The sequence below is a fragment of the Mesoplodon densirostris genome, chromosome 5 (genome assembly GCF_025265405.1).
Source record: "Mesoplodon densirostris isolate mMesDen1 chromosome 5, mMesDen1 primary haplotype, whole genome shotgun sequence".
In the NCBI taxonomy this organism is placed as follows: domain Eukaryota; kingdom Metazoa; phylum Chordata; class Mammalia; order Artiodactyla; family Ziphiidae; genus Mesoplodon; species Mesoplodon densirostris.
In genome coordinates this window covers 148,544,097-148,567,768 of record NC_082665.1, presented here as the reverse complement: position 1 = coordinate 148,567,768, position 23,672 = coordinate 148,544,097, and the positions used below count along the sequence as shown (strand labels likewise).

General features: G+C 37.9%; 1 protein-coding gene across 3 annotated transcripts in view; it reads left to right on the top strand.

Annotated features, from left to right (window-relative positions):
• ARMC8 (armadillo repeat containing 8) overlaps positions 1 to 23,672 on the top strand; it is a 103,765-nt gene that overhangs the window by 19,031 nt on the left and 61,062 nt on the right. For all 3 annotated transcript variants that reach the window (XM_060099631.1, XM_060099632.1, XM_060099630.1), the window contains exons 2-5: positions 889 to 965; positions 17,521 to 17,592; positions 18,949 to 19,091; positions 19,196 to 19,293. In XM_060099631.1, the coding sequence (XP_059955614.1) occupies positions 889 to 965; positions 17,521 to 17,592; positions 18,949 to 19,091; positions 19,196 to 19,293 (390 nt within the window). The remainder of the gene's footprint in view (positions 1 to 888; positions 966 to 17,520; positions 17,593 to 18,948; positions 19,092 to 19,195; positions 19,294 to 23,672) is intronic.

Here is a 23,672-nt window from a genome sequence, read left to right as displayed (position 1 = left end):
TGGGTCATAGTACATGAGCAGCATATTCCAGCAGGCATCAGAAAGAAACAGGAAGGGACAAAAATTCTTTTTATCTGGTTCTTAAACATGTTCTTTGTTTTAAATAATGTTAAGTATTGAAAATTAAATATAAAAAATAAGTATGCCCCCCAAATAAGTATTACAAGAAATAACATAATAGTGCAAACCCCAAAATACAAATAAAAGGAGGTAAGTGTCTCCCCTGCTCTTCATATTCTGACTCTCCCTCTTCTGCCCAGCTTTAGCCAGTTCAGACTGGGTAGCTCTTTTGGACCTGATAAATCACCCTAATTCTTAATTTTTTTTCCCTCACAGAAAGTATGACAACTCCTTTATATTCGTTTTTATTTTTTGCATATGTCTGCTTCCTAGCAGTATAGCTCTCCTCTGCATCACTCTTGAGAGTCTTCCTCTTGCACCAAGACTACCCTTCATAAACTGTTAATGAAGTCCTTACCCTTTTTTCCTTGCTGAGAATCAGATTTTCCCTCCCTTTAGTGGGTATAAACAGAAGCAACATTCCTATGTTTTTTTCTTATGTAGGTGACATCCAACAGTTAATTAAGAAACTTAGCTTGCTTCTCAATACTTAACGCCCAGTTCTTCCATCGGCAGAGCTTGCAGGGCTCACTGCAAAGGTCCCACTGTCTAGTTATGTTTTTAGTGAGGACCGGGTATCTCTTCCCCATCTTATGTTTTATCTTGTCACAAGATTTTCTCAGATAGATTTAATATAATAAGTATTTATAAAAATTCTAATGCTTCTACCTTAAGTTAGATTATATAGCTGTTTGATGTTATGGGTGATACTGTGAATTTGTGATTTGCATGGCTTCAGATGTCATAATTTTTCCCCCCACTTTCTAGGAAGTAACAGCTAGCAGTCGCCACTATGTTGACAGGCTATTTGACCCTGATCCCCAGAAAGTTCTACAAGGTGTCATGTAAGTAGTACGTATTTAAGAGTCTATCAAAAAGTCTTGTTTGTTTCATGTTTGAATCTGTCAAGTATTATAATTCTGAAAATGCAGGGTTGTAACTTTTTTCTTCTGTTTCGGAAAGACCCCTTGACATTCATGACTTTAATATGGTACTGTAAAGAATTGTCTGTTGGATAGTTAACTGACATGGTTAGCTTCATTTTTTGTAGAATACTTGTTTTACATTTTAGAAAATGTTTACTTTGGAGAATGCTTTTGTGACTTTAATATCCAGCAAAAGCAAGAGAGTAAAATTGATTATCTTTGATAATCGGAAAGGGGGTGGGAGAATAGGTCACCAGGGTTTTGGGCTTTTTGTTTTGCTTCGTTTTTGGTTAACTCATTGACTGTCTCTAAGGTTTGAATTTCCTAGTGATGTTTTAAATATAAGAATTTAGAAAGCAGTCATTAGAAAATTTAAATAAACTTTTTTTCCCACATTTTAAATAAACTCTTGATAACCTAAATGCCCTTCTTTTCTCCACAACTGCCTCATGTTTAATGAGAGGAAATATTTTTAAGCAACATACCCGAGGTGATTATTCTTAAAAAAAATTAAATGAGACAAGTTCAATAAGATTGGAAATGATTGAAAGATGAATTCTCTCTCCTAAGAGCAGATTTTCATGCTCTTATCACATTACTTGTAAGAAAGAAGGTCTAGCCTAAGACGACTGACTCATAGGGTTGGGAAACACGGAGCACCCACAGGGCTGAGCTGTCCTGGGGAAGGAGGACCCCAAAAAGGTCAGGATGAGATACATTTGGGATAGCAGTGAGGGCACAAATGAGTCCCTTTCTTCTTAACCCTGTTAGTGTTATCAGCAAGATAACATCTTTAGTTTAACTCTTGCTCAACCATGGCAAGGCTAGGATGCTTCCCACTTCCAAAAAAAAAAAAAAAAAGCTCTATAGAAGGGATGTCTCTCTTGAGAGTATCTGTAAAGTAGAGGCAAGATAAGTAAGTAAGGCTGCTTGACTGTTCAAATTGAGCTGGAAGGGAAGGTGAGGAGCTGGATGGAGATCCACCTGGGAAACTCGACACCTCCTCTTCACATCTTCTCAGTTTACAGAAACAGGAGATGATATTTCTTGTTTTCTCATTATGTTAACTTTGCCTTTGTCCCCTTAACTGGGAGACTCTATAATGATTTAATCAGCGCCTTTAAGTCTGGTTTGATTAATACCAGGAAAAGTGGTATTAAATCTATCTCTTAAATAAATCAGTTTGGGTTGTACCTACACACACAAATTAGTTGAAGAGATAGGTTTAATTTGACACTCTTTCTTAGACAGGCAGACACTCCCCCACACAAAGCTAGACACAGCTTTGTATATTGATAATCCTAGATATCACTTAAGATTCCTCAATAAATAGTTTCACTGGAAATGTCAGACTCATTAAGTATTCAGTAAATGATATAAGATGTTGTTGTTGTTTTCATTATTACTGCTTCTGTGGTTGTTTAGGAGAAAAGCTAAATTTCTCAGTCAAGGATTCTGTGTGAAAGACTTGTATTTTGAGTCACATCTGATATGAGTAGCTGATTCAAGTGTTGTCACTTAGAAATTTCTCATTTACCAAAAATCACTGTAGCTTTTTGAAAGGTGATTAAATATCAAATAAGGCATAAAAAACACTAGGAAGGGAATAAATATCAAATAAGGCATAAAGAACACTGGGAAGGGCTTCCCTGGTGGCGCAGTGGTTGAGAGTCCGCCTGCCGACGCAGGGGACACGGGTTTGTGCCCCAGTCCCCGAAGATCCCACATGCCACGGAGCGGCTGGGCCCGTGAGCCATGGCCGCTGAGCCTGCACGTCCGGAGCCTGTGCTCCCCAACGGGAGAGGCCACAACAGTGAGATGCCCGCATACCGCAAAACAAACAAACAAACCAAAAAAACACTGGGAAGAGTGTATTATTTCAAACTAGCTAAGGTATAGTTTGATAGACTTAGTGCCTCTTAAAAAATTATCAAGTCTAAGACACTTAGCTGTCAGCTAAGAAGATAAGAAAGATTTGTGTGGGGGGATAGTGGAGTGGAAAGAGCACGGGCTTTTGAGTTGGACAACGGTAGGTTGGATACCTGGTTCTGATACTTCTAGTAGAGTCCTTTCCTAGTACAGTGCTTGGGCAGGTTATTTGATTTCTTTGAGCCTCCACTTTATCATCCGTAAAGGGAGAGTAATACTGCCCGTCTTGCCAAGTTGTTAAGAATTAAGACAGAAACATAACATTCAGTGCCTGGTATGTTGTGGATACCCACAACTGGTGCTTAAATGGTTAGTAGTTATTGACCCTAATTTAAAACAACTTCAAAAATAAGGTGATTCTTTTCAAAGAAGAGAAAGAAAAACTAAAAAAATGTCAAAGGGAGAAAACAATTTCCACCGAAGGAGAAGAAGAGGGAGAGGATCTAGAATTCTTGATTCAGACAAGAAAGTCTGAGTGATAGCACGTTCCAGTGAATGTGATTGCTACTGAAAATACTAAAATCTATTGATAGTTCGAAACGGACAGATCACCCAAAGTCTTTTCTCTTCACGGCCTTCTAGGGGTGTGTGCAGTATGATTTGATAAAGCTTTCTTCACCGCAGAGAGAAAAATTATCCTTTCTGACTTAATTCTTTCCTGAACTTTGTTACTGTCTGAAGATTAATTGTACATAGTCAATTGAATGAAAAGTGAGTTACATTTTTAACATTTACTTTTAAGTAACCTTGTCTAATACAAGAATAATACAATATTGATAGAGGAAAAGGGGGAGCCAAAATGATGTTTAGGAAAAGAGAATTGACCAATTCTTTTCTTTTATTTAATACACATTACACAGCCACTGTTGAGTCAGTCATACAGAGACCATTACTAGACCAAAAGAGGCAGGTAGAAGGAAGGTGACCCCAGAGTGTAAACAACCAAAGGTAGCCTTCTGGTTTTACGGAAGGAAAAGACAGAGGCTAAAGTAACCAACTTTGAATCCAAAGTATCCAATTCGAAAGACATAAAAAAGAATTGATGACTAGCTTTAGCTACGAGACAACCAGAGTTCTGTCATTTTTCTAGCAATATTAGTCTGATTTTTCACTAGCAGGAAAAACAAAATCGAAGAAATTAAAGATGAATAATAACTTTTCATCAAGGCCTCTAACTAATCTACTCAGCTGAGTTAGAGCCATAGCCCTATGCATAAATATAGGGAACTTTTTTGTAGATAACCCATGCTGTGAAGGACCATTTTACCTAGTCAGTGAGTATGCCTTTGAAGAATACTATTAAACATCAGAACTGCTTAAGTTTAATTGTTAAAGAATGAGGAGTTATCCTAGAGACAACATTTTTGTTTATAGTACAACATTTAGCATAAATTTGAATGGTCCTATTATACTAAAGGTTTGAAAACAGAATTAGGTCCTGAAAAGCAAGGTTTCAAATGTGTAACTGAGTGGTTGATGGAGTAAGATAGGAGTCAGATATGAGCAGAGAGAACAGGGCAATCAGCTGTGTAGGTCATAAACTACAGCCTTTGCAACTACAACAGAGAGTAGGTACATCAGATAAACTATAGTGTATTGCAAATTTTGAGCTTCCTCTAGTGTGCTGATCTGCGTGTGACTTTAAAAAGAACAATAACAGGATGTTTTTGGTGAAGTTACTCTGGTATTAGCTCAACCATGTTAAATTTCATAGTTGCAGAAGAATAACTGTTGAAATGTTTTTGTAGACCTTGAGTTAAAGCTGCTTAAACATTGTGCTTTTTTTAACATACCTAAATTAGAGCACCTGAATCTGGTTTTGATGTTAGTGATTCTCCGTGAAAAAAATAAACAGATATCCCCGTGTGGCCTTATGTTGATATTCCCTATGTTGAAAGGCAAAAGATGATGTAAGCAAATGTGGCTGGCTTTGTAGTTTCAAAGTTGAATCAAACTAGAAACCTAGATTGGCTCTTTCTAGCAAACTAAGGCAGGCAGTTGTGGATACTGTAGAATTGTGTGGCTTTCACCAAGTATCCATTTTTAAAAAGTGTCTTCTGAAATATTTTAATATACTGATGACATAAGTTCATTTTGGTAATGGTTTTGGTACTTCATTCTCTGGTTCCAAGAAAATATGTTCCTCTGGTTTCAGAAGAATATAGGCACTTTCCATTTTCTTGCATGTCCTAAAGATATGAGCTCCCATAAAATGAAGCCTCTGGCTTTTGGAAATTTTAAATTAAAGGATAAGTTTTAGGCTAATTCAAAAGAAATGTCCTATTAGTTACTTTCAAAAGTGTTACAGGTAAGCATAAGTGAAGATGACCTTAATACCAAATGAAATGGAGTGATTCTGAGAGTTACTTGTTTAAAACTTTGTATTCTGAGACAGGTTAGTCTGGTTAAAATGGTAGCAAGATTTTCCAGAAATTGTTAGATCAGATTGGCATAGTTTTGTGTACAGATATATAAGTCTTTTATATATATATATGATACTCACTTTGAACATCAAAAATAGCTGAATATTTGTATGTATATCTATGTATATATCTTGTCATTTTTATAAGCCACTTAACTGTATGCTTCCATATTCATAATGTTCTAACACATTTCTGATGTTCTTTGGAATGATTACATATATTAAAAATATTTTACATTTATTAGTGCAGTTATTACATTGCACTTTTCATTTTTGGAGAATGTAAGGTGATTTGTAATCACCTGATAACTCTGATAAAACAGAGTTAAGTACAACTCCTAATTTCTGAACTAGTGTTTATAAAAATCGGAACTGTATCTGACGCTACCCTACATTCCAGAAATCTACACCTCAGGGTAATTTGTTTATAAGAACAAACTAAGTTACTGTCAATTCTCAGTTCTGTTCAATTTATACATACAGTAGGTGCACAATAATTGCCTAAGTTGACTTGAAATGAAGTTCACTGTAAATCTCTTAAGTACCTGCTGAATCAAAGCCTTATGTTAAAAGTAACTTTAGTTTGAATAATAGATCATCATTACCCATTTCTTTTAAAATTGGCAATTCACATATGATGATGGTGATTTTGATTGGAATATGAATAATCTCATTCCTTAACCATGCTGGATATTAGAAACTTATTGTACTTGGATGTTTGGATGTTACATTTTGCAAAAAGAACATCATAATAATAATTATTACAGGGTCAGAGCAGTGATTAAGTTTGTAATTTTCCAAGTCCAAATAATTTTGTTAAGTTGTTTACCCTGTTGCCTTATTGTAGCTACCCACAAATATGTATTTCTTCCTTATGTCTTATGAAAAGTGAGTTTTCATAAGTAGGTCAGACTTTATGTACTTTTTGGCTACTTCATGCCAATTAGACCAAGAATGAATGTGTAGTATTCCAAATAAGAGCTGCTTCAGGTAAGTGAAAAGTCATACTAGTTCAAAATGAAAATGACGTCATTGATCTTTAGCTTCTGGCTCCAGCCTTCAATGATTTTAAAGATAATTTTCTATTTTTAGATGATAATTAGGTTTTCAGTTAAAATTTATGCTATTTTGACCATTTAGGAATAATATGCTCATACCTGATTGACTTAGACTTTGTTTCTCCAACAGATCTAGGTTCCAATTATTATTTTTACTTTTCCTACTATTTTTTTTTTTTTTTTTTTTTTTTTTTTTTTTTTTTTTTGCGGTATGCGGGCCTCTCACTGTTGTGGCCTCCCCCGTCGCGGAGCACAGGCTCCGGACGCGCAGGCTCCGGACGCGCAGGCTCAGCGGCCATGGCTCACGGGCCCAGCCGCTCCGCGGCATATGGGATCCTCCCAGACCGGGGCACGAACCCGCATCCCCTGCATCGGCAGGCGGACTCTCAACCACTTGCGCCACCAGGGAGGCCCTTTTCCTACTATTTTAATGACAAAGTGTGGTGTTTACTTTCTCTCTTGGTTTTGATCACAAATCATAATACTCTGATTTAGACATATGCTGTAGTAGGCACTGCACATGTCATTTTTATATTCAAGACCTTTTTCTCTACCACACTAAAAATTAAAGTCCTTCAGAGCAAAGAAAGGAAGTGGAAAGGTTAACCTCCATGTAAAAGTGGGTGCATTTTGAGTCCATTTATTACTGGGCAAATTTAAGGTTCTAGCTAGATTTTAGCTGAAAATGTTCTCTGACAAATGCATTTTTGTAACATCTTAATATCGACTCCACTTCTCCCATCCTCAAGGAGTAGACTATCCCCAAGGCTTACATTTTAGCTTTTCTACCCAGATATTCTTATCTCATCTCAAAGATAATTCAGCACGTATAAAATCAAGATAGATCCTTGTCTTGCTAAGGGATTTATTCTCCAAACTTCCTAGTGTTCTCTGCACCCAGGCATCCAGACTTGAAGTAGTCACTCAAGACATGTCACATATCACATTTCCTGTACCTGTCAAACCTATCAAATCATCTTGTTAACTGCTTCCTTAAAATGTCCTCTTTATTTAATGGTTCCTATGCTGCTACTTAGTCTCAGATAACCAGATACCTAGATGGATTGAGTAGTTTTTTAAACAAACGTCTATTGAGTGCCTATCAGGTGCTAGGTAGGCATTGTGCTAGTATGGGAGTATATAAGAGTGAATAATTAGTCACTGCTCTGGGAGATCCGAAAGTCTAATGCAGGAGTCAGATAACTAAAGTTTGATTAGTGAATTCTGTGATAATGATAAGCACAGAGGGTCTTGGGACCACAGAGGAAGGGCATCAGCCGTTTGGTTGCCTCTCTTGACTCTAGAATTATCTGTATTCCAGTCCATTCCACATTCAGCTTATCTTCCATTGTCATTGCTTCCTTCATGTCCTTTTTCTGATCAAAAACATGATTTCTCCTTAATCCATCCCCCTTTAGTTTGTCTCTTCTCCCTATCACTTTTCTAACTTTGTTCCATGCTTAATGTTCCACCTTAAAGGGAACCTTCTTTTCAGTCCTGGCTCCTGGTACTGCCCCAGAAGTATGCTATATTCATTTCCAATATGGTTCCTTTTGCCCTCCTCATCCACTTATTCAAATCCTAGCCATTTTCTAAGGTCCATCTTAGTTCCTACCATTGCTTCAAAACCTGTGAAGCTTGTCTTACCATCTACTTTTCTCAGCCCTATAAGCACACTATTTGTAATATACACTGCCTTACATTGTTAGTGTTATTTTTGGCTTCTTAAAAAGATTGTAAACTCTTCAGATCAGGCATCTCATTATGTGATGCTTTCGTATCCTTCATAGAGCCTAGCACAGTGCTGAGCCCAAAAAGTAATTGTTGAATTTCAGTAGTATGTTAGTAGGGCATTCCACCCCCTCCAGTATTAAAGATTGGTGGACATGAGATTGAGATTATATATTTCTTTGATCTACTGGGAAAAGGATGTCTTGGACTAAAAGATATGCTTTTATTTTGCATACAAATGTAAATTGAAAGACAGGAGGAAAAAGGAAATTCATTTACTAAATTCTTTCGTCTTTTCTCTGAATGCCTGATATGCTAGAGGTAATGGAAAAAACACTTGGCATAAAGGACATGGGTTGAGACTGGCTCTGTCATTTATTGTGGACCTCTGAGAAGAGCCCAAACCCGAGTCTTAGCTTCCTCATCTGTACAATGGGGTTAATATTACTCAGGATTGTGGTGAAGATTAAATAATAGGTATGGAATGCTTTGTGAACTTCAAAGCAATGTGTAAACCCTGCCTAGTTTTGTTGTGCTCCCATCTTGATAGTTGTGACTTTGTATTTTACAAAAATACGGATTTCTATATGGTATGTTTTGTGATCCATTGATAGTAACTTCTCTGATATTTCCAGGTCAGACTGGTTTCTTGCCTCTGAAGAGGAGGCAGACTTCTTTGCTAAAAAAGTAATGAGTGTGTTATTATACAGGCCACTAGGAGAGATACCTAACGCAGACTTGGGAGTTGTCAGGGCATGCTTCCTGGAGGATGACACTGACATAGAAGCTCAGACCTGAAAGATGAGTAAAGTTGGCCAGGAAATGATATAAGGGAGGGAATAATAAGGAAATGAAAGAGAGAGAAAATAGCTACACTCTGGGAACTGAAAGAAGCTTCATTTGGCTGGCTCTGAAATTGAATCTGCTAAAAATGAGTATATGTATTGATTATTGTCTCTTTCGGTTTTAACTCTTTCATAGAAATGATCTTCTGGTATCCCTTTATATTAACAACTGAATAGAATTTATTTGCAGGGCGCTAACATCTCTTCCTTGTCTAGTATAGATATATTTTACTTATTAAAGCCAGAGCAAGAACTGTTTTCTTTAGACATTGGTCCATTTTATTAATTGTGTTCTCTTTAGCCTGCAATTACTCTATAACTATCAGCTGCCTCCTTTGTGTCCTTTTTGCAAACTATTAGAACTGGAAAATTGGTTTTGGAGTTTTTGTTTGCTTCTGTCTATATAAACATTTACTCTGGCATGATTTGAGGTATTTGGGTTGTGTTTATAAGGTGGGAACACCTCATTTCTGCTTCGTTTAGGAAGAATGGGGAGAAATCTGAGAAAATGTTAGGGTTGGGAATTCCAGAATAGAGAGAACCTCCAGCATGGCACCTGGCATAAAATAAACTCTCAGTAGATAGCTAGCTACTGGACAAATGAATGTACTGTGTTGGTATAGGCAGAACACATTAAGAGAAAAGAAGAAGATGAAAGAAAATGACAGACTGCTAGGTTAGGGTCTATAAGCTGACAATTGGGAAGCAGGTCTCTAAGAAAACAGCAGGCATCCATAAGGAGGCAGGAGCTTAGATGTACAATTTCTCATCAACTACGCTTTGCTCAGGGAAGCTTCAGTATCACATAATTTTATAATCGTGTATCAGAACCTGGTTAAAACCTTAGTACACTTCATTCAGCTTAGTCCTCATAAACAAAAAATACTCCTGCTGATCCCCTATAAACCATATGGAAGATCTGAGGGATATTTACAGAGAGAGAGGTAAGGACTTGAAAAATAGACCACCCTCAAGCATTGAGCTGAAGGAAGAAGACTAACAGGTACAGTGTTTGGCTCAAGACTTGTGAAAATGCTATTCAAAAACTTGTGGGGAGAATCAGCTTTCAGCAGACCACTACGTCATGGTAGCATTTTTCTGTAATAATTGAAGAAGGTAATTAAGGAGAGGGGTATTATAATTATTGTTACCAGGGTTTTCAATGCCAGTGAAATTGGTTGCTATTGGAAACACAAGCTGACAATAACATTTAGTCACTGATTTTCTTCATAACTCCCCCCCCGTCCCCACTTTCTACTCTGTTTTTCTATAAGATCATGGTTTGCCAATTTCAGAACTTTTTCAGAATTGTAACTTTCATGGTCAGCAAAAAAAATTCCTGTATATTGTAGAGCTCTGCTGCCTACAAGAGAAGTCAAAGAGTTGCTCAGTAAGTAATTAAGGGAATGTATTTTGGGATATGAAAGAAAAATAATTTATAATGTTTCAATATGTAAGTGCTTAGGCATGACCATGTTAGAAAACTTAACGATGTATGAATGCAAGAGCAGAAACTGTGGACTGATGTAGGTATGGTATTGATGACCCATATACCATGAGTGCCACTGATCTGATTTTCCAAAGTGAAATAACTTTTAATGAAAAGTATAGTCTCGAGCAGAAGCAAGAAGAACTACAGTCCTGCAGGCTGTGGAACAAAAACCACATTCACAGAAAGATAGACAAGATGAAAAGGCAGAGGGCTATGTACCAGATGAAGGAACAAGATAAAACCCCAGAAAAACAACTAAATGAAGTGGAGGTAGGCAACCTTCCAGAAAAAGAATTCAGAATAATGATAGTGAAAATGATCCAGGACCTCAGAAAAATAATGGAGGCAAAGATTGAAAAGATGCAAGAAATGTTTAACAAAGACCTAGAAGAATTAAAGAACAAACACACAGAAATAAACAATAAAATAACTGAAATGAAAACTACACTAGAAGAAATCAATAGCAGAATAACTGAGGCAGAAGAACGGATAAGTGACCTGGAAGACTGAATGGTGGAATTCACTGCTGAGGAACAGAGTAAAGAAAAAAGAATGAAAAGAAATGAAGACAGCCTAAGAGACCTCTGGGACAACATTGAACGCAACAACATTCGCATTACAGGGGTCCCAGAAGGAGAAGAGAGGGAGAAAGGACCCGAAAAAATATTTGAAGAGATTATAGTCAAAAACTTCCATAACATGGGAAAGGAAATAGCCACCCAAGACCAGGAAGTGCAGAGAGTCCCATACAGGATAAACCCAAGGAGAAACATGCTGAGACACATAGTAATCAAATTGGCAAAAATTAAAGACAAAGAAAAATTATTGAAAGCAGCAAGGGAAAAATGACAAATAAAATACAAGGGAACTCCCATAAGGTTAACAGCTGATTTCTCAGCAGAAACTCTACAAGCCAGAAGGGAGTGGCATGACATATTTAAAGTGATGAGAGGGAAGAACCTACAACCAGGATTACTCTACCTGGCAAGGATCTCATTCAGATTCGATGGAGAAATCAAAAGCTTTACAGACAAGCAAAAGCTAAGAGAATTCAGCACCACCAAACTAGCTCTACAACAAATTCTAAAGGAACTTCTCTAAGTGGGAAACACAAGAGAAAAAAAGGACCTACAAAAACAAACCCAAAACAATTAAGAAAATGGTAACAGGAACATACATATCGATAGTTACCTTAAACGTGAATGGATTAAATGCTCCAACCAAAAGACACAGCCTCGCTGAATGGATACAAAAAACAAGACCCATATATATGCTGTCTACAAGAGACCCACTTCAGACCTAGGGACACATACAGACTGCAAGTGAGGGGATGGAAAAAGATGTTCCATGCAAATGGAAATCAAAAGAAAGCTGGAGTAGCAATCCTCATGTCAGATAAAATAGACTTTAAATTAAAGAATGTTACAACACACAAGGAAGGACACTACATAATGATCAAGGGATCAATCCAAGAAGAACATATAACAATTATAAATATATATATGCACCCAACATAGGAGCACCTCAATACATAAGGCAACTGCTAGCAGCTATAAAAGAGGAAGTCGACAGTAACACAGTAACAGTGGGGGAATTTAACACCTCACTTACACCAATGGACAGATCATCCAAAATGAAAATAAATAAGGAAACATAAGCTTTAAATGACACAATAGACCAGATAGACTTAATTGATATTTATAGGAGATTCCATCCAAAAACAGCAGATTACACTTTCTTCTCAAGTGCACACAGAACATTTTCCAGGATAGATCGCATCTTGGGTCACAAATCAAGCCTCAGTAAATTTAAGAAAATTGAAATCATATCAAGCATCTTTTCTGACCACAACGCTATGAGATTAGAAATCAGCTACAAGGAAAAAACCATCAAAAACAAAAAAACATGGAGGCTAAACAGTGTTACTAAATAACCAAGAGATCACTGAAGAAATTAAAAGAAGAAATCAAAAAATACCTAGAGACAAATGACAGTGAAAACACGACAATCCAAAACCTATGGGATGCAGCAAAAGCAGTTCTAAGAGGGAAGTTTATAGCAGTACAATCCTACCTCAAGAAACAACAAACATCTCAAACAATCTAACCTTACACCTAAAAGAACTAGAGAAAGAGGAACAAACAAAACCCAAAGTTAGTAGAAGAAAAGAAATCATAAAAAACAAAGCAGAAATAAATGAAATAGAGACAAAAAAAAAACAGTAGCAAAGATCAGTAAAACTGAAAGCTGGTTCTTTGAGAAGATAAACAAAATTGATAAACCATTAGCTGTACTCATCAAGAAAAAGAGGGAGAGGACTCAAATCAGTAAAATTAGAAATGAAAAAGAAGTTACAACAGACAGTGCGGAAATACAAAGCATCCTAAGAGACTACTGCAAGCAACTCTATGCCAATAAAATGGACAACCTGGAAGAAATGGCCAAATTCTTAGAAAGGTATAACCTTCCAAGACTGAACCAGGAAGAAATAGAAAATATGGACAGATCAATCACAAGTAATTAAATTGAAACTATGATTAAAAATCTTCCAACAAAGAAAAGTCCAGGACCAGATGGCTTCACAGGTGAATTCTATCAAACATTTAGAGAAGAGGTAACACCCATCCTTCTCAAACTCTTCCAAAAAATTGCAGAGGAGGGAACACTCCCAAACTCATTCTATGAGGCCACCATCACCCTGATACCAAACCCAGACAAAGATACTATAACAAAAGAAAATTACAGACCAATATCACTCATGAATATAGATGCAAAAATCCTCAACAAAATACTTGCAAACAGAATACAAGAACACATTAAAAGGATCATACACCATGATCAAGTGGGATATATCCCAGGGATGCAAGGATTCTTCAGTATATGCAAATCAATCAGTGTGGTACACCATATTAACAAATTGAAGAAGAAAAACCATATGATCATCTCAGTAGATGCAGAGAAAGCTTTTCACAAAATTCAACACTGATTTATGATTAAAACTCTCCACAAAGTGGGCATAGAGGGAACCTACCTCAACATAATAAAAGCCATATAAGACAAACCCACAGCAAACATCATTCTCAATGGTGAAGAACTGAAAGCATTTCCTCTAAAACCAGGAATAAAGACAAGGATGTCCACTCTCACCACTATTATTCAACATAGTTTTGGAAGTCCTAGCCATGGCAATCAGAGAAGAAAAAGAAATAAAAGGAATACAAATTGGAAAAGAAGAAGTAAAACTGTCACTGTTTGCAGATGACATGATATTATACATAGAGAATCCTAAAGATGCCACCAGAAAACCACTAGAGCTAATCAATGAATTTGATAAAATTGCAGGATACAAAATTAATGCACAGAAATCTCTTGCATTCCTATACACTAATGAAGAAAAATCTGAAAGAGAAATTAAGGAAACACTCCCATTTACCACTGCAACAAAAAGAATAAAAATACCTAGGAATAAACCTGCCTAGGGAGACAAAAGACCTGTATGCAGAAAACTATAAGACACTGATGAAAGAAATTAAAGATGATACCAACAGATGGAGAGGTATACCATGTTCTTGGATTGGAAGAATCAATATTGTGGAAATGACTATACTACCCAAAGCAGTCTGCTGATTGAATGCAATCGCTATCAGATTACCAGTGGCATTTTTACAGAACTAGAACAAAAAATCTTAAAATTTGTATGGAGACACAAAAGACCCCGAATAGCCAAAGCGGTCTTGAGGGGAAAAAACGGAGGTGGAGGAATCAGACTCCCTGACTTCAGACTATACTACAAAGCTACAGTAATCAAGACAATATGGTACTGGCACAAAAGCAGAAATATAGATCAATGGAACAGGATAGAAAGCCCAGAGATAAACTCACACACCTGTGGTCAACTCATCTATGACAAAGGAGGGGAGGATATACAATGGAGAAAAGACAGTCTCTTCAATAAGTGGTGCTTGGAGAACTGGACAGCTACATGTAAAAGAATGAAATTAGAACAGTCCCTAACACCATACACAAAAATAAACTCAAAACGGTTTAGAGACCTTAATGTGAGACCGGAGACTATCAAACTCTTAGAGGAAAACATAGGAAGAACACTCTTTGACATAAATCACAGCAATATCTTTTTTGATCCACCTCCTAGAGTAATGGAAATAAAAACAAAAATAAACAAATGGGTCCTAATGAAACTTAAAAGTTTTTGCACAGCAAAGGAATCTACAAACAAGATGAAAAGACAACCCTCAGAATGGGAGAAAATATTTGCAAACGAATCAGTGGACAAAGGATTAATCTCCAAAATATATAAACTGCTCGTGCAGCTCAATATTAAAAAAACAAACAACCTAATCCAAAAATGGGCAGAAGACCTAAATTGACATTTCTCCAGAGAAGACATACAGATGGCCAAGAAGCACATGAAAAGCTGCTCAACATCACTGATTATTAGCGAAATGCAAATCAAAACTACAATGAGGTATCACCTCACACCAGTTAGATTGGGCATTGTCAGAAAATCTACAAACAACACATGCTGGAGAGGGTGTGGAGAAAAGGGAACCCTCTTGCACTGTTGGTGGGAATGTAAATTGATACAGCCACTATGGAGAACAGTATGGAGGTTCCTTAAAAAACTAAAAATAGAACTACCATATGACCCAGCAATCCCACTACTGGGCATATACCCAGAGAAAACCATAATTCAGAAAGACACATACGCCCCAATGTTCATTGCAGCACTATTTACAATAGCCAGGACATGGAAGCAACCTAAATGCCTGTCATCAGATGAATGGATAAAGAAGATGTGGTACATGTATACAATGGACTATTACTCAGCCATAAAAAGGAACGAAATTGGGTCATTTGTAGAGACGTGGATGGATCTAGAGACTGTCATACAGAGTGAAGTAAGTCAGAAAGAGAAAAACAAATATTGTATATTAACGTGTATATGTGGAACCTAGAAAATGGTACAGATGAACCAGTTTGCAGGGCAGATATTGAGACACAGATGGAGAAAGCAAACGTATGGACACCAAGGGGGGAAAGTGGCGGGGGTGGTGGTGGTGAGATGAACTGGGAGATTGGGATTGCCATATATACACTAATATGTATAAAATGGATAACTAAGAAGAACCTACTGTGTAAAAAAATAAAACAAGATTCAAAAAAAGAAAAGTATAGTCTTTTATTTACAAGGCAGGTACAGTACTGAAAAATATGGTTTTCTCCTAGAGTCTGTCATACAGAGCGAAATAAGTCAGAAAGAGAAAGACAAATACCGTATGCTAACACATATATATGCAATCTAAGAAAAAAATGTCATGAAGAACCTAGGGGTAAGACGGGAATAAAGACACAGACCTACTAGAGAATGGACTTGAGGATATGGGGAGGGGGAAGGGTAAGCTGGGACAAAGTGAGAGAGTGGCATGGACATATATACACTACCAAACGTAAAATAGCTAGCTAGTGGGAAGCAGCCGCATAGCACAGGGGATCAGCTTGGTGCTTTGTGACCATCTAGAGGGGTGGGATAGGGAGGGTGGGAGGGAGGGAGACGCAAGAGGGAGGAGATATGGGAACATATGTATAACTGATTCACTTTGTTATAAAGCAGAAACTAACACACCATTGTAAAGAGATTATACTCCAATAAAGATGTAAAAAAAAAAAAAAGAAAAAAAATGGTTTTCTTTAGGATTGTGCAAAAAAGGCTTTCTATTTTAAAACTATGGCCAGAAATTTCCAGACTCTCTCTTAAACTTCTGAAATGCCCATGGAGTCTCTGATGCCTTCTTCCATACTTTGAGAATCACAGTGTTCTAATGTTCTATATTAAGATAGCACTACTGACCAATTAGCATAAGTTTTTTTAATTAAGCATTTTATTAGTACTGGGCTTATTTTGAGCTATTTATTTTTTCTCTGCCTGTCTTTTGGGTACAACCATGTGTTTGTGAACCAACTGGTCATTGATATTCTTTTTATGGAATAGAGTGTTACTCCTGGTGAAGTAAAGATCTTAGTGTAGCTAGAATAAAAAATACTGGTGAATATATGGGAAATATAAAAGATTTTTTCTTATTTTTAAATCTCCTTAAAAGATAAGTGGCTGTTTAAGCAAAAATAATACAATATAGGGAATTCCCTGGTGGGCCAGTGGTTAGGACCCTGTGCTTCTACTGCAGGGGGCATGGGTTCAACCGCTGGTGGGGAAACTAAGATCCCACAGATCTCACAGCACAGCCAAAAAAAAAAAAAAGTACAGTATATTATGTTGTTTCTAACTAATTTAAAAATAAAACTATGACAGCAGCTCAAAGAATGGATGGGAAGATGGAAGTATATGCTTGCAAGGCTCTTATAATACACATGAAATGGGACCATATCCCTTTAAGATTGACTGTGTTAAATTAAAAGATGCATATTGTACATTGTAAAGCAACCACTGAAAAACAACAAAACAAAACCCAAAGAGGTACAGCTAATAAGACAATCAAGGAGATAAAATGGAATCAGAAATATTCAGTCTAGAGAAGTCAGAAAAAAAGTAAAGTCCTTGTCCCTGAAACAAGATCAGATCTGTTCTGTCGGCTGGCTGCGTTTACTCCCTGCTCCCAGAGCTGTGCGTGAGAAGATGGCCTATATTTCCTTTTACTCAAAGGATTGGTAGCCTTTTTTGAAGAACTCAACTTTCTTTGTATTGGAAGTATTTTGCCAGTACTCAGGTTGTCTCTCATTCCCCCGTCCCCCCACCTTGCTGCTTTCCTGTTTTACAGCCCCAGGTTTATAAGGTACCTATCTCTGTCCCTTCTCTTTGGCACTCCAGGGGGAAAAGCGTCAGTGTTTTCACTTTGTCCCTAACTTCTGTACTTGCCAATCCAAGATGTTGCATAATAAAGATAAAGTGGGATGCATTGACCTTTTATTTTTCTGTGGTGTCTCAATACACCTTACCCTTTTCTCTTTCCCCTGAATTCAGAGACATGAAAAATGCTGTAATTGGAAACAACAAGCAGAAAGCCAACCTCATTGTTCTAGGAGCTGTTCCAAGGTAAGTTTGCTGTCATCCCCTTTTCTGCTATTTATACTAAGTTTTGAATGTATTTCTCATTCTCAACCATAAGACCTATCTTTTTTCTGTATTGTCTGTTCTATTTTTTTTTAAATAAATGCTTTGAAGTATATGAAGCATCTCTTAAAAAAAATTAAGGTACCAGGGAATGGAATATGAAACAAATGTATTAATACTTTTTAGAGGTTCTGGAAAATCATTGACCCTGCAATAAAAGGACATGTTGTGTAGATAAGCAGTGTACACCAGCCTGAATCTTCCCTGTCTCCTTTGCATTCTGGCAGTTTTTGTATGATTGGATAATAATTTATTAGGATTCTCAAAACCTGTTTTGAATTTTTAAAAAATTCTTGGTTTTTTAACCCTGCTTTTCTTTTTTAATTTCTAATTTTTCGAATTTGCTGGTTTTTAAGTTAACATAGAAAGTTTGATTTCTTCTGATGACGTTAATAAGCTTCCTTTTGGTAGACAGTGACAGTTGTATAACTTCCTCTTTGCCTTTGCTACCCAGAACTAAGTTTTATGTGCGATTGCTATAAGTTTTTCATTCAGAATTTTTTAATGTTTTGGTTTTTTCTCTTTCTTCTTTTCTATCTTTTAATATAGGATTAATGCTTTTATTGTTTTTAGCGTGATTGACCTTTGGTCACTATAAAGCTGTCAGCAGCCTTTCTTAGGGAATTACTGCTCAGTATATATAAATATGCTTTAGGGAGCATGAAGGTTCTACATTAGAACATAAAGGAGATGGTCATAAGTGGTGGATGATTAGAATTTGGGGAGTATTTATTTGTCAGGCTGGCCTAGAGTAGAAATAGGATCTTCTGATCTCCCAACTAGGAGGACTAGAGAAAGAAGAAAGCTTCCCTTGCTTGAAGAGCAGCACAAGGACTCTGAATATTCCCTCTAGGCTAGATCTCTGTGATCTCTGAACTGCAGTATTGGGTATTCAAGGTCCTTCAGATCCGGCAGCACTTGGCTTTGGGAGTCTTCATACCCTGGAGTGGCAGATGACGTGGGCTGTGGTGCTGCTGTTTCCACAGAGATCACTTGTGGGCAACTTTCAGATTCACAGTTCTGATAAACTAAGATTACATGATAGTTCTGTTGCTCAAAATGAAGAAAATCTCTTTAGATTCACCCCCACTCGATATTCCATTATTAAATTAGCAGCTTATATAAAAATGTGACCATTTCCTAGCCCTCTATAAGCTCGCCAACCATATTTTCAGTGTGTGGGATGTGTTGGTAGCCTTTTTCTGTAACATTACTTTTAGCTAATGTTTACTTTTAAGTTTTTTAGTCTCTTCTGTTTATCAAGTTCTTTCTTTTTAGATTATTGTACTTGCTTCAGCAAGAAACCTCAAGCACAGAGTTGAAAACTGAATGTGCAGTGGTATTGGGAAGTCTTGCTATGGGTACTGAAAACAATGTTAAGTCTCTACTCGATTGCCATATTATCCCTGCCTTACTGCAAGGTATGTAAAGAAGTCATTTTTATACAAGTAAAAATTAGAATCAGTTTGCAGAGTTTTAAATATGAGTTGAAAGTATGAGTCTCAAATCTGTTTTCTATTAATAGGACTACTGTCCCCAGACCTGAAGTTCATTGAAGCTTGCCTCCGATGCCTGCGCACCATCTTCACCAGTCCCGTTACTCCAGAGGAACTACTGTATACAGTGAGTTTTAGGTGTTTTTGAACTCTCAGTTACATTTTACTAACAGCATACTTCTAATTTATTGGGTTGGCCAAAAACTGCCTTCAGTTTTTCAGTAAAAATGAAAGACACATTTTTCATTTTCACCAAGAACTTTATTGAACAGCGTATTCACCCTTTTGTTCCACTACCTTCTGCCATTTTTCAGGCAACTTCATAATTCCATCTTCCCAAAACTTTTTATCTTTTTGAGCAAAGAACTGTTCCAGGTGCCTTTTACAGTCTTTCAGGGAATTGAAATTTTTTCCATTAAGAGAATTTTGTAAAGACCTAAATAAATGGAAATCCGAAGGTGCAATGTCTGGTGAATACAGCCGATGAATCAGAGCTTCCCAGCAAAGCTGTAACAGTTTTTGCCTGGTCATCAAAGAAACATGCGGTCTTGCGTTATCCTGATGGAAGATTATGCATTTTCTGTTGACTAATTCTGGACGCTTTTCGTCTAGTGCTGCTTTCATTTGATCTAACTGGGAGCAGTACTTGTTGGAATTAATTGTTTGGTTTTCCAGAAGGAGCTCATAATACAGGACTCCCTTCCAATCCCACCATATGGACAACATCACCTTCTTTGGATGAAGACCAGCCTTTGGTGTGGTTGGTCGTGGTTCATTTTGCTTGCCCCATGATTTCTTCCATTCCACATTATTGCACAGTATCCACTTTTCATTGCCCACCACAATTTGTTTTAAAAACGGAACTTTTTCATTGTTTCAGTAGAGAATCGCATGTGGAAATACGGTCAAGAAGGTTTTTTACCCTTAACTTATGTGGAACCCAAACATCAAAGCGGTGAACATAACCAAGCTGGTGCACATGATTTTCAGCGCTTGATTTGGATATTTTGAGTAGGTTGGCTGCCTCCCACGTGGTATAATGTTTATCGTTCTCAACTAATGTCTTGATTCAATCGCTTTCAACTGTTCTACCCGACCATGGAGTATCGTCCAGTGAGAAATCTCCAGCACAGAACTTCACAAACCACTTTTGACATGTTCAATCAGTCACAGCACCTTCTCCATACACCGCACACATCTTTTTTTGCGTTTCAGTTGCATTTTTACCTTTCTTGAAATAATAAAGCATAATATGCCGAGAATGTTGCTTTTTTTCTTCTATCTTCAGTATTAAAATGGCTACACAAAAATTCACCAATTTTGATAAGTCTTTTTTTTTTTTTTTTTTTTTTTTTTGCGGTATGCGGGCCTCTCACTGTTGTGGCCTCTCCCGTTGCGGAGCACAGGCTCCGGATGCGCAGGCCCAGCGGCCATGGCTCACGGGCCCAGCCGCTCCGCGGCATATGGGATCCTCCCAGACCGGGGCACGAACCCGTATCCCCTGCATCGGCAGGCGGACTATCAACCACTGCGCCACCAGGGAGGCCTGATAAGTCTTTTTTTTAATGCACGCTGATACGACAGCTGTCACATACAATCTAACAACATTGTTTTGAATGAAGTTAAAGACAGCGAAGTGCTACTAGAGCCATCTTAACGGAAAAAACCGAAGGAACCTTTTGGCCAACCCATATTTAGCATCTCAAAACTGATCTTAACTGTGATAACTGTACTGTAGAAAAGTCTCAAGAAGTGTTTGAAGTCTTGCTAATTTGCAAATATCAAACGTTCTAGGCTTTGTAAAGAAGTGAAAGATCGTCTCAGATCTTGAGGAATTTGTAAGCTGTTTTTTTCCTTTTGGTTTTTGTAAAAAGACCCTTCTTAATTTCATAATAGGTACAAATTAAGGAAGTATATTTAATGCACTCACCATAGGTTAAATCCAGTAGAATAGGCTTTGTAGAGAAGGTAGAATTCGACCTGGTCTTGAATAATGGATAAGATTTCAAGAAGTGGAGAGAAAAGAAGCTGTTCTAGGAAACATCTGTGTAAGAGAGAATATGCAGGACAGTGGACAGAATAGTCTAATGCAGGAAGGGAATCCGTGTTCATTTCGGCTGGAGAGGTGAACCAGAAGCAGCTTGTTAGAGGCTTACTTACCAGGCTAGAATCAGAATACGTGTGAGAGAATCTAAAGATCTTTGGAGTCATTCAGTGGTTTTCAAAAACTTCAGGGAGTATTAGGGGGTGTTTTTATCTGTTGATTACTTGGGACTTTCTTAATAAAACTTATCCAGACTAGTATTTTTCAAACTCTTATCCACAGTCCACAGTAAGAATGATATTTTCCACTGCCATACTGTGTGTGTGTGGCGGAAAGGGGAGGGGGCGAGGGGTGGTGGAAGATCCTGAGATAGTCTTCACAAAACAGTTCCATAAATGTGGTGCCTTCTGATTTCTGTTCTATCCTTTTTCATTTAAAAAAAATGCTGGTTGTGATTCTCTGAGCTGACACACAGAATGTCAGAGTTTCAAAGTGGACACATATGAATCAGAGATCTTGTCCAGAATCCTGTTTTACAAGTATTTCAAGAATATAAGCGGTCAAGAGGCACAGGCACAGCAGGCAGGGAGAGGGAACATGCCACGTGCCTCCACAGTTTGTTTTTCCTACATGAGGCCCTTGCTCCTCTGGCCTGTAATGGTGCATAGGGTCTGTGAGGTCTGTGGGTCACCTCACACAGCAGGGAGGCTCTAAATTATGAAACATCTCAACTTTATACCTCAGGGATTTGTGCAGCATTCTTCAGGGAGCCATGCCTCATAAATCCAAAGGCTGTTTACTACACTGGTTCTCAGACTTGAGCATGCACCAGAATTACCTGGAGAGCTCATTAAACACAAAATCCTGGACTCTTACCTACAGAGTTTCTGATTCAGTGAGTGTGGGGCAGGGCCTGAAACTATGCATTTCTAACAAGTTTCCCAGTAACTTGAGGTGCTACTGGTCCACAGACCACTCTTTGAGAACCACTGGTTAACTGCAAGCACTTCTAAAATGGGGACAGCCTCCTCAAAACATTCCACATAGAAGGGCTCTCCATCTGTTTTCCTGAAGGTCCAATTGTCATGTTTACAAAGAAATTAAACCAATCACCCATCTTCTTTACCCTATAAGTTTCTCCCCAACCCCCAGCCCAGTAATGGGGGAGAAATTGATCCTGGTCAACTGATTCAGCTCCTTCCTCCTCCCTCTCTAAACTGATTTCATGACCCACTAATGGATCGTGGTGCATAACTTGGAGAACACTAGTCTACACAAACTTAACTTCTTTACCTAAGAAAAATTAAGACACAGGGACATTAACGTGACTTTCACAGAGAGAATACCTAAATTGTGAAACAATTTTATCCCTCAGAGACAGTGGAGAATCCATGAAAAGTGTGAGGTGGGACAATGACAGAGTAGTATTTAGGTATAACTGACGGACATCTGTGAGTTGGATTGTGTAGAGGCCAGCTACCATGGCAACTCAGGCACTAAACTGAAGACAGCACAGTCCTGTTGAAGAGGGCAGGATGTCTAGTTTGCAGTCCTGTTTATCAGACGGGTGACTGGGGAAATTCTATAACTGTTCTTTGCCTTGTTTAATCAGCCATAAACTGCAGATATGTAACACAGCTGGCAGAGAGGACGCAGGTGTGAAGAAATGAGATGGGGGCTATTGTCACAGGAAAACTGAGGGATGAGAGAGCAATGGAGGAAAGGGATGAGGTGGAAGTCGTTTCAGGAGCGTAATAGAGGCTCTGCCTCTCGATTGCTTCTTCCCTCTCAGCGGTTACCCACTTCCCTGTCATCTGTCAGTGGAAACCACTGTCGTCGCCATTCCTGCTACCCCAACCCCGCATCTGTAAAATAGATGCGTACTTGACGTTCTCATCTCTTCCCTTTTTTTAATGAATTTAGTAGCTGACTTTCTTTGACATTTTCTGAGTGTTGTTTATTTCTTTTGTCCACGCTGCGCAGCTTGCGGGATCTTAGTTCCCCGACCTGGGATCAAACCTGGGCCTATGGCAGTGAAAGCACTGAGTCCTAACCGCTGCACCACCAGGGAATTCCCTCATTTTGTTTTTAAACTGCTTATGACAACACAGGGTTATACTAACAAGCAAGGGGAAAAGATTCTACTTGTAGGCATCAACAACCTTCTGTTTTCCTACTTAGCTTTTATGGATCTTGAGCATTCTTTTCTTTCTGAGGGAAACCCCAAATCTTGTTTATCCCAACAGTGGTATTCTGGTATTCTTTTAAGTTTCCTTCCTTGCCCTCTGTTGTCTTTTGTCCAAGGGTGGTCTGTGGACCAGCAACATCAGGTATCAGTTGGGAGCTTGTTAGAATGGAGAATCTTAATTCCTACTCCAAACCTAGAGAATCAGAATCTGTATATACAGAATGTCCCCTGGGAACATACATGCAGTGCACATTCATATTTGAGAAGCATTGCT